We start from the raw sequence: 11,277 nt of genomic DNA on the forward strand, positions 1-11,277 counted from the left end.
TGTACCTCCAGGGAGAGCGAGGGGAAGGGACAGACCACCTCCTGCCTCCCGCCTGCCTCCCTTACGGCATTCTAGAGCCTTAAGTGGTGAGTTTGCTGCCCACCTTGGGGCACCTTTCCGCCCAGCACCTTCGTTCTGGGCTGGGGGCCCACACGGCCCCAATCTCTAAACGACATAATGAGGTGGTTGCGGCCTGTACAAAGCACCTTTGTTCCTGAGCCCTCAGGTGGGGGCGTACGAGGGGGAGGAGGCAGGTGCGCGGTCTTGGGATCTTGAGAGCCGCCGCCCCGCTCCGCCCTGGCTCCGTGGCTCTGAGAACACTAGCCAGATCTTTTCCCAGCCACTGGTCAGAGGGTGGGGACGGCGGGTCCATTGGCTTGGCCGGTTTGTCCAGAGCCGCCCCCAGAGGTCGCGCTGCATTGGATGAGGGCTTGGCGACTAAGGTGGTAGGGGCGTACAACCGCCTGTGGCACGCCGCGCGCCGTCCCAGACTGGGCAGGAGCCTCGAGCATCCCCGCGACACACGCCGACCCAGCCTGGGACGCTTGCCTTCCCTCTCCAGTCTACGTCTGAGGCAGCAGCGTCTCCTGGCGGCCAGACCTGGAACCGCAGTAGGGGCGACCCGACCTTCACAGAGCCAACTCGGAGGCGCTCCCCAGATAGCCAGTTTATTGCAACCGAGCAGAGACAGCTGTGCGCAACTCCCGCAGTCCCGTCTAAAACCCAGCTCCTCCCCAATCCCCGGCTGCAAATGAGTGGGCCGGTCCCCAGGGTGCCGCTCCACAGCACCCAGAGGTGCCTGTGTCTTCAGACGCCTGCACCGTCATGTCCATGCTCCAACTCCTTCAGTCTTTGAGGGGGATTCTAGGGGGCCGGTCGTCCTCTTTAAGTCCTAGGTCCGGTCTAGAGGCAGCGGAGCCTCAGGAGAGGTCAGAGGTAGAGCGAGGACGCAGCTGGGGGCGGTGGTGCAGGCCTGCGGTGTGGGAGACAGAGACAAAAGTCGAAGTCCAGCTTCCCAGGCCCTCTCACCTCACCCACCCATCCTCAGTGTCGGGTTCGCCTACCTAGAAGGTACCATGGGGGGAGGGATTCCAGCTCCTGTAATAGGCAGGTCACCCGAAGGGCGCCGGCCCTGGGGGTCAGCAGGCAGTGGCTTCTTCGGGAGTGGGGGCTTGGCAGGCCCCTGAGACAGAGAGAAGGCCAGTTTGAGAGGGGATGTCATGTTGCCCAAGCCCATCGCACTGGTGCTGGGGAACACCAGCGTGGGGGGCAGCACCAGAGACCAGCTTTGTATCCAAACAGACCTGTCACCATTAAAGAATCCACCTCAGGCACAGAGGACATCTTGCCACAACTGCTACAGGCCACACAGCCCTGGGTGGGGGAAGAGGCTGTGCCCTTTTCTACCCCCACTGTTACCTTTGGGTGCCTCACCACCGGGTCAGCGGGCAGAGGGCGGGTGGGGGGATTGGGTCGGTCAGCCAACTCAGCCTGAACAGAGAGAGGAGCAGTGGCTGGTGAGAGCACAGCCAGGGGTGGTGGGCATGCAGAGGTTCTCCCTAGGGGTTTAGGTCAACATGCAAAGTCAGCCAGGGGGCTGGAGAAAATGGGGACATGCACTAAAGTCTTGGATGCATGCCAGCAGATATCTGGGGGAGGAAGGCGTGTGACATTGTGATGTCCCTGGCCAGCTGCAGTCCTGCCACTGACCACCAGGTGGCGGCAGAAACCAAGGCAGGAGGCTCACCCTTCGCTGCTTCTGGGGTGAGTGTCTGAAGGCTCAGGAGCACCCTGGTCCCCTAATGAAGAGCACCACTGGCAGGGAACAGGGATGAGAGCTGCAGCTGGGCACCAAGCCTCCCACCTGCCCTGGGCAAGGGTGGGTCTGGCCCAGATTTACCTGGAGTCTCTTGGGCACAGGGTCAGGAGGCAGCGGCCTGGAGGGGGGAGCCGGAAAGCCGGAAAGAGCACTAGCCTGCTAAGAGAGCAGGAGAAGCAGACAGCACAGGGGAGGGGGGAGCAGAAAGACAGATGTGGGCAGAGAGGGGTTAGTGCCCAAGGAGGGGCAGCTAGGCCCAGGGGTGGGAGGGGGAGGCTATGCATGGTTATTCAGTTGCATGCAGAATGGTGAAAAGTGGTGGCGGGGGCACACACATCCTCCTGTCATCAGACCCAGTGGACTGGGGCAGCGGCACTCACCGGCCCTTCTACACATGGTCACCTGGGTGTCCTCGGGTCCTAGTACACTGAAGGCCATTCTGAGTACCACCACCCTTGCCCTGAGGATCCACTGCCCGGAGCACCGGTAGACCCACCTCTCAAAGCCACCAGCTTGGCCAGCTCAAAGAGCTCAGCAGACCCTCCTCTAGGTGACTGCCCCTCCCCACTCCGGGCTGGCTGTACTCTGCTTCTCTCCTGTAGCCAGGGGGAGGGAAGGCTGGCCCTGACTTCTTTGATTGACTTTTGGGCCTATTAATCTAAAGCTGTCAATACCCCACTCCAGCCCCCAGGGCCCAAGCTGGATGCCTGGCCAAGGAGGCCCCCTCTCTCCCCTGGCATCCTGGACTCACCTTGGCGCCTGGCATCAGCAGGGCCCTCTGCGGGGGTCCTGGACGTTCTGGGGGACCAGACTGGGCTGCTCTGAGAAAGGCAAGGAGGGAGAGGTTCAGCTTCAGACCCAGTTTTCCACCCACACACGACTCAAGTCAGGTTAACCGTTTGCAGCCCCTTGGGTGAGCCTGTGTGTTGTTTTGGTCAAATCAAGGGTAGGGAAGAAATAGCCTGAGGCTAGGAGACCTAGGCATCCTAGCTGCCCCACGTGGTCTACGTGAGGTGAGGTGTCACAGGGCATATAGGGGAGGGAGGCAAGTGGATTGTGCTGCAGAACCAGGTGGCGGGTGTTGTAGGAAATGGGGCTCAAGAACTGTCCTCCACAGAGCTGTGGAGGGAGCTGGTAGCAGGGAGACTGGTACCTGTATTGGCAGCTGGGTCCCTTGAGCTGGCAGAGTCGCTGGCGCAGGCGTGCACGGTGCCAGTAGCTGGCACCGAGCAGCACCAGGACCAGCAACAACAGGAGGCTGAGGAGCAGCCCTGTGGTCAGGGAGCCTGTCGCTGCAGGTAGAGGATGGGTTGAAGGTTAACAGGGATAAGTGCTACCCCCCGGGGAGGCCACGGGGAGAAAGTGAAGGGGTCAGGGGCCACAGAGAACCAGGAACTAACAGAGGAGGGATCAGAAAAAGAGGGGGAAAGGAAAAGGCTGGCCTTCTTGCATTCCCAGCAGCCCCGCCCTGCCCATGCTACCTCTGCTCTGCGTGGCGCAGTCAGGGGGTGCCCAGCCTGCCTCGCAGTGGCAGTGCCTGTTGCTGTCACAGACCTAGGAAGTGGGGGATGAGCAATGAGGGGCCCTGCACTCTAGGGCCACATTTCCCTGTCCCTAGCTTTTCCAGATCTCAGAGGTGCGCAACTGGAAGATGTGCGGGGATGATGAGTGGAGAGAGCCAGAGCCATGGAGAGTGGGACTCTCTCTGGAGGGAATTAGACTGCACTAAATGCTGAGTACCTCCGTTGTGCAGCCCCTTTGTTGGATGCTTACGCTCATCCCCCAGGAAGTGGGGACTAGTATCATGCCCATTGGACAGATGAGGAAACTGAGCGCTGAGAGATTAGTGACCTGCCGTGTCACACTGCTAGGCAGAGCTAGGATTAGAAGCCAGGTATGACTGTTTCTAAAGCTCATCGTCCTTTCCCTCCCTGGAGGCTCCTTGCTCCCCATCCATTTCCCCCATGCCAGCTTACCCCATGCCCATGGCATCTGCTTCGACATTCCTGTGCTCCCAGGAGGTCCACTGGTTGGCACTGATGGTCTATGCACACCTGCCCAATAGGGACGGAAGAACAAAACCACATTTTCGCAGAGCTTTACTGGCACTGGGAGGCCAACTGGGCTGAGGTGACATCACGTCTTCACAGATGGGGAAACCAAGGCTCCAAGGATGACAGGACTTGGATCAATCTGATAGAAAACTCTGAGCTCGCCTCAGAGTCTGCGCCTTCTCACTGGTAGATGGCAAGGCCTGGGCACTGCCTGCCAGGACTCAGATTAACTTTCCCACCCAGTCTGGCCCACCCAGGCTGCTCACCAGGCCAGGGCCACAGGCTGTGCCAGGCAGCGCCAGGAGTGGCTGGGCCACATCATCGCCCAGGTCCAGGTGTACCAGGCTGCAATTCTGCTGGGTCCTGTTGGCTTCCAGTGTCTCCCAGAGTAGATCCCGGGCTGAGCCCAGCAGAGGCTGGGCCCTGCCCCCTTGGCACTGCAGCTGCCCACAAATGACATCTCTGGGGTGAGTTAGGAGGCACAGGGTGAGTGGGAGGGGGACTGAGGCTCCCACAGACCCAAAGGAGGAGTTAGGATTCCTCACTTACCTAGGGGCACAGGACACGTAGCTGCCATTAGGGCTACGCCCACAGTTCCCAAAGACATCCCCCCGGGTATTGGCAGTGTGGAGGCAAAGTGGTGTGGCGGGCTGGGCCCCAGGGCCCCAAAGAGCCTGGCACTGCTGGGCATAGGAGGTGCAACGCCCTTGCATGCACACAGACTGCCCGTCACCACATGGCTCGCCGTCCCCCAGACTGACATCGGGAGGGCACTGGGAGCTGTCCCCTAGGCAGAATTCGGGCAAGTCACAGTCACCTCTGGTGGGGCGGCATTGCCATCCAGCTGGACGCAGCTGTGGAGGGTGGATGAGCATCAGTGTGGGTGCCAGGCAAACCCAGCTAGACCCTGGAAGTCACAGTGATCCTTCCCACCCAGGCTCCTGGCAGGTAAGCTCTGGGTGGTCATTCTGGTCTGTGCCCACCTGGCAATTTTGACAACAGGGCCCATCAGATGCACACTGGGCCCCAGGCCTTAGCTGGCAGGTGAAGTAATCACAGCAGGGATCAGTGCAGTCCTGAGGGTAGTGGCACAGAGAGAGGAGGTCAGAGCAGATGGGGGCTCAAAGCCTCCCACCCTCTTCCCAGAGCCTAAGCTCCAAGATGCCCACAGCCACACAAGTAGCAGCTATAGCTCAACAACCCACTGCTGTCCCGACTGCAGAGAAGTCAGGAAAGGCCAAGAGGACCTTACAACGAGAGGGCTCAGGAGGCTTAGAGAGGGCTAGTGGGGGCACAGAAATGAATGTGGCAAAGCTTGGGTTGAGGGGCTCACATCTGGGAAGCCACAGTCACACTGCTCGCCCGGGTCCACAAACATATTTCCGCAGATGCTGGCCATAGAGGGCAGGCTGGACAGCCGTTCAAAGAGGCAGCTGCCCATCCCATCCAGGAGGGCTTTCTCCAGGGCCTGTCGACTGCAGTTGCTGAAATTCAGCCCTGGCAAGAAGCTGGGGAGGGCAGCAGAGAAGGTTGGGGCTAAGACCACACCTTACCTGCTGCTTCATTCCCCCTGCACATCTGCAGACACTCACTCTGTGGAGGCCTCCATGATGCAGCTCTTGGCTGGGGCTGGACCTGGACAGGGGCAACTGTTCCCAGGGGAGTCATGGTCCAGCCCCAGGCTGTGGCCCAACTCGTGGGCTATGGAAGAGGCGACTCCCAGGATGCTGGTGGAGTGGTCCTGTTATTGGGGAGAGGATACCTCAGGTCCAGCACCAACCTAATGGCTGTTCTCTCCTCATCTGGCCTCCTGGGCAGGTATTGCCTCCCTCCTCAATTGCTTCTGCAGTAGGAATAGAGCCCAGGCCTGAGTGGCAGGAAACCTGGGTTCTAGCTCAGCAATGGCCCTCTTCCCAAGCCCCAGTCCCCCAGCATAGCCCTGGGAGATTACCTCTGTTCTTTGGGCCTCAGGTGCCCACCCCTCCCCCAAGAAATGGAATGACTTCAGAGGTGAAGACTGTACACTTGGTGCCCAGCCCTGGTGAGGGGACCCGGATGGTAGGGCCTTATCACCAAATAGCCTCCCAGCTTTAGGACTGGGTAACTTTGTAGGAGGTTCAGTGAATAAATGACACCACAGTTGGGAGGAACTGAATTGGAATGGGGAAAAGACCTGGAAATAGCTTACCATGTTTACACCTCCCGAGAAGTCAGGAGAACAGATGGAGTTCTGAATGGCCATTCCCACCACAGGCCCGGAGAAAGCAGTAGCACTGTAGGATCCAGAGGTGAAAGGTCAAGGCCAAAGGCTTAGGTGGCCAAGGCTTCAGGGCCTCTGGCAGGGAGGTGTAGGGTATGGAATTTGCCAGGAAGGAATGGAGCAGGGTTGCTGGCTGAACCTGGGGCCTTACGTCACCAGCTGTGCACTGTCATGAGGCAGTCGAGGCAGCAAGTCTGTTCGGCGCCAGCGGAGAAAGTTGTCTAGCGTGACACCTGGGTCCAGGCTTATCTCCACCAGGTCGCGCTGGGTCCAGGCCTCCAGGCCCACTAGTGCCACCCGTACATTCAGGGGCTGGAAGAACTGAATACAAACTAGGGCTCAGGAGAGGGGTTCCCATCAACGGGGGACTATAAAGGGGCTGTCCCATCCAATACCGTGTCCAGGAGGACAGCCACTTCCAGTGTACGGTTCAGCAGGCGCTGGAAATCTGGGTACCTCTGGACCTGTGTATCAAAAGAGGGGGACCATAAAAGGCAGCAGGGCAGGCAGGGTTGGGGGAGCACACACAGGGGTCAGCAAGTTTACCTCAGAATGATCAGCCACAATCACCAGTTCAACGATCTTGGTCTCTGACACCACATCCCGCCTCCACTGTGGACAAGAAGGAGCGTTAGGCGCCCTGCCATTTCCTGCCAGCAGCCAGATAGGGCTGACCATGCTGTGTCCACTCCCACCCTGCTGGCCCAACAGGGAGTGAAGAACCCATTTTACAGATGAACCACTGAGAGCCTGAGAGGCCAGGGACTTGTCCACGCTGGACCAAGAAGTATTAACAAAACTGGGAATTGAGCTCTGCTTTTCTGGCTCCAAATTCGGTGCTTTTCCCAAAATTTAAAAGAAATAATATAGTCAACACCTTCAAACACTTACCATATATCAGATGCAGATATAAGTACTTTACATACACACTGATTCATTTAACCTTCACAGCCATGTATAAGGTCAGTAGTTGTATTTTTTTTTTAAAGATTTATTTATGCATATAAGGACTGGCCAGAGGTGGGGGGATGGGGGGGTGAGAGGATTCACCAGAGACAGAGTGGGGAGAACAGGCGGACTGACTGAAATATACTGCTGAGGGGAGCAGTGGGCGAGACAGGAGAGGTCTGCTGTGCCATGTGGGTAGCTCCCTGGCCGGCTGGGGATTGAAATCATGCTGCAGAGGCTATAAACAGCTTCATTGTGCTGTACTTAACCCTTTGTACCACCAGGGAGGCCCAAGGTCAGTAGTTTTATTATCCCCATTTTATAAATTAGGCTTTTGTGCCTTTATGATCAGTAACTATTTTTATACCTAAGTGAGAGCTCTCTGCATCTGCGATCATAGACATGAGGAGTTTGGGTCAAGCATCTGCATTTAAATTCTGGATATACCTTTAGTAGCTGAATGACTTAGGGCAAGTTATTTAACTTCTCTAAGCCAGTTTTCTCACTTAAAAACAGCTATTGATAGCACCTACATCCTGGGTGCTAGGAAGAGTAAAGGAGACAGTGTTTAGCTGCCTTTGGAGTGGCAGAGTGATAGGCTGAGGCCTGGGGGGTGGTGGAGGGGTGTCTGTGATAAGGCCACACCCCAACCTTCCTGCTTCCAGAGGCAGTTAAGCATAGTGCTCAAGCTGCAAACCTCCAGGTTATCTGGGTTCCATCTGGTCTATACTACACACTAGCTGTGTGACTGTGGGCAAGCATGTCCATGGAAACGCTCCATGAGCAGGAGCTGTGATTCTGTGAACAAACAGCTCTGAGGGTCCGAAGGGTGGCCTGCCAGACAACCAAAGCCCAGCTGTCCTGCCATCTATCCTTACCCGGTGCACAAGGTGCTGTCCCAGGGGCCGAGCTGGTGGGGCCTGAGCAGGCACACGGGCATGCCTGCTCAGGGCACAAGTGTGATGTGGCAGGAGGTCTTGGATCCGGGAGATCATGGGATGGCCCTGAAGGTCCCCAGGCCCCAGCTCGAGGGTATAGCTTCTCTCTGGGGACAGTATCACCAAGCCCCTAGGAAAGATGCAGAAAGTCAAAACCTTCTTCAGCTCATGCACCCTCACTCTCTTCATTTTGACAGAATCTGCCCCTGTACCTGAGCCCAGAGCAGGTACAGATGGAGGCCCAGGAATCTGCATGGCCCTGCACCCCTCCCTGGTAGCAGCAGTTCTCCTATAGCAGAGAAACGTCAGTGCTGACTTAAAGGATAGATCAGGATTTGAACCCAGGGGGCTAGCCTGACAGGAAAGAGATGCATTGCCCTCCCACATTTTCCAGGGATGGCACCCTCCAGTTGCTCCCTCCCTGCTTCCCTCAGGCCAGCAGCTCAGCACAGCAGGGCCTGACTCACCAGAGTGTGTCCTTCACTGACCACTCTGGTGCCATCAGGCTGGTACCATACCAGGGTTGGGCGGCCTGGGACTAGCTCCCTGCGGGATGAAGAACGAGTAGGGCAGCATCAGCTGCCTCCAGGGTGGCAGAGTGATGGGCTGAGGCCTGGGGGTGATGGAGGGATGTCTGGGATCAGGCCACACCCCAACCTTCCTGCTTCCAGAGGCAGCTAAGCATAGTGCTCAAAAGCCGCAAACCTCCGGGTTATCTGAGTCCATCTGGTTTTTACCACTCACAAGCTCTGTGACCGTGGGCGAGCTTTTTAACCTCTCTGTGTCTTGATGCCTTCATAAAGATAAGGACAGTAATAATATATAATAGTATCTATCTTGTAGGGTAGTTGTTAGGATTAAGTGAATTCAAGTACCTGGCAAGGAGCAAATGTTATATAAGTTGTTAGCCATGTTATTATTATCACCACCACTATCATTATTACCTATTCAGTAGCAGCTCCAGGATATGACTCTCACCATCCAATTCCAATTTGATCCGAAAGGCCTCAGGCAGACTGGTCTGTGGGCACCAGAGGGTACGTCACCTCCCTGGCCCTGTCAGAAACTCCTATCCTCTCTAACACAAAACCTCAGGCTCTTAGGAGAGCGCCAGTGATTAGATCACTGGTGGGAGGATCCCAAGAGAGGGGCCAGGAAGCCCTGCCTGGCCTGGGGCATTGTTCTAGGGGTTTGTGTGGGGAGGTCAAGGAAGGTATCTGAGCCTCCCCTTCTCAGCTTCCTGTCCAGAGAGGAAGCTCATGGAGGACCTAGTGAGGCCCCAGCCCTTCCTCTGACTCAGCTTTAGAATTGGGCAAGGGGTGGGGGGGCATTTGGTCAAGCATTGACCCTCTCCAGGTCCACCCACTGAGAAAACCTGAGACCAAGAAAGCAGTTGACCTCAGAATTTCCCCAGTGGCAGTAGATGCATTAGGTGGGGCTGAAGCACACAGATGTGTGTGTAGAGAGGGGAGAGGGAGATAAGTGAAGCCAGGTGTTGGGCTGTGCTGTCTCTCAGCCAGGCTTTGCCTTGGGACACCTGATTATATGGCATTAGGATGGTGGGTGGTGTATTTCTTTACCAGAGGGCAGAGGGAGGCTCACCTGAAGCACCTCCACTAGGCTGAGAGCAAAGTTGTCCTGAAGAGTCTGGGGATCCAAGAACCCACTCAGGCCCCCCTCTGGTCTTGTCTGTGCCTCCTCGGTGCCATCTGCAGGGTACCCAGGACACCCCAAGTGAATACCGAGAGAATCAACACCAGGACTAGGGATGGCTGGTGCCTTCTGACCCACTGCTCCCAGCACATCAAGGCCCTTTCACCTGACAGACTCCTTCATTGCATCTGGGACTTAGAGGAGAATACTGGGGTGTGTGTGTGTGTGTGTGTGTGTGTGTGTGTGTGTGTGTCTCCAATTTAGTGCTTTCATCCCACCAGCCTATCCACAAATACCAGGAGAAAGAAATTCAGCTTGCCCAGTCTGTGGTACCTCCCTGTCCCCCCTCAGGCCAACGATAGGTTCTTTCAGGAACCCTCCCCCTGGTCCACTCCCTCGCAGTCAGCCCCCCCAGAAACGCCCCCCCCCTTCTCTGGACTTGGCCCAGTCCTGTGGCCTTGTGCCCACTCACCCTCCCCTTCCCTCACTTCGGTGATGGCGGGAACGCCCATTTCTGGGTGAGCAGTGCAAACACACTCCTCCCTAAACACCCCTCAGGCCCGGCCAGGCACACCCGCTACCCACAGTCCCTGCTTCCTCTCGGAGCCCCCCCCCCCCACAAATGCCCTTCTCCGGACACTCCACCCCCTCCTCCCGCCTGCCCTCTCGGCCCAGCCCAAGACAGCGGCGGGAAGTGAAAGTTCCAAGGAGGAGTTGGTGTCCCAGCCTCTCCCGGTCAGTTCTCTCCTCTCCCGGCTCCTCCCGCTCAGCCTGGTTCTGGCGGCATCCGCACGGGGTGAGCGGTGCCCGGCCGCTCAGGCCTGGGGTGAGCGCCCAGGAAGAATCGTCTTCGCCGAACCCCACGAGTCGTGCCCACTCGGGCCCTGGCACCGGGTGGAGCGTCAGCTAGGCCCCAGCGGCGGAGGCGCCGTGCTCAGGAGCAGCGGCCCGCGCCCACGGTCGTGAGGGGCGCCGGGCCGGGCCCGCGGGCGCCTGGTACCCGAGTCCCAAAGCGTCTGTGCCGGGAACGTTCGCGCGAGCGCGCCGGCATCCCCCTCCCGCGCCCGCCTCGCCGGCGTCCAGCCGCCTGGCCTCCGGCCCGGGGCAGCGGGCCAGTGCGGGCCGCGTCCTGACTGGGGTCTCCCAGGGTCTCCGGACCCGGCGCCCCCAGCGCCTCCCGACTCCCCGCACCCCCTCCGTCCCCGGCCCCCCACCCCCGCCCGGCACTCACCTCTGTTCGGGAGCGGCCGGGAGGGCAGAGGGCTGCCCGCGCCCAGGAGCCCCAGGGCCCAGAGCAGCGCCAGCCGCATGGCCGCGGAGCCCGGGGCTGGGCTGGGCGAGGGCAGCAGGTGCCGGGCGGTGCTGGGAGAAGTCGCGGCGGCCGGTCTGTTCCGCTCACCCCGGCGCGCGGCGCCGCCGCCAGGCCCCGCCCCGCCCCCCACCCGCCGGAGTCAGCCCCGCCCCCGCCCCCGCCGCGCCCCGCCCGCGCCGGCCGCCGGGTCCCGAGGAGGCGGGGACCCGGCCCGCGACCCCGGCTCCGCGGGCGCTGCTGGGCCCCGCCGCGTTCCGGCCGCCGCGCGAGGTGGCAGCCCAGAACCAGTCTGA

The 11,277-nt window shown here is 59.1% G+C and overlaps 1 protein-coding gene across 3 annotated transcripts; it reads right to left on the reverse strand.

The window, feature by feature from the left end:
- Nucleotides 1–685: 685 nt before the first annotated feature.
- Nucleotides 686–10,982, reverse strand: ADAM15 (ADAM metallopeptidase domain 15; the record flags this gene model as incomplete). 3 transcript variants are annotated; one of them, XM_084244330.1, is made up of 23 exons in its annotated part: nucleotides 686–973; nucleotides 1,065–1,183; nucleotides 1,414–1,491; nucleotides 1,901–1,975; nucleotides 2,571–2,640; nucleotides 2,973–3,111; nucleotides 3,301–3,373; nucleotides 3,796–3,873; nucleotides 4,140–4,335; nucleotides 4,423–4,727; nucleotides 4,857–4,949; nucleotides 5,207–5,381; nucleotides 5,466–5,614; nucleotides 6,062–6,146; nucleotides 6,285–6,454; nucleotides 6,529–6,597; nucleotides 6,680–6,745; nucleotides 7,960–8,149; nucleotides 8,232–8,308; nucleotides 8,487–8,565; nucleotides 8,964–9,040; nucleotides 9,622–9,728; nucleotides 10,904–10,982. In XM_084244330.1, the coding sequence occupies 23 exons, from the start codon at nucleotides 10,980–10,982 to the stop codon at nucleotides 931–933; spliced, it is 2,592 nt and encodes an 863-aa protein (XP_084100456.1). In that variant the 3' UTR covers nucleotides 686–930. The 3 variants fall into 3 exon arrangements, with proteins under 3 accessions (XP_084100456.1, XP_084100458.1, XP_084100457.1); XM_084244332.1 differs by having other exon boundaries at nucleotides 1,420–1,491; nucleotides 1,901–1,978; XM_084244331.1 differs by having other exon boundaries at nucleotides 1,901–1,978.
- Between the last annotated feature and the right edge of the window lie 295 nt (nucleotides 10,983–11,277).

Source organism: Talpa europaea, assembly GCF_964194135.1.
Source record: "Talpa europaea genome assembly, chromosome: 9".
Taxonomy (NCBI): domain Eukaryota; kingdom Metazoa; phylum Chordata; class Mammalia; order Eulipotyphla; family Talpidae; genus Talpa; species Talpa europaea.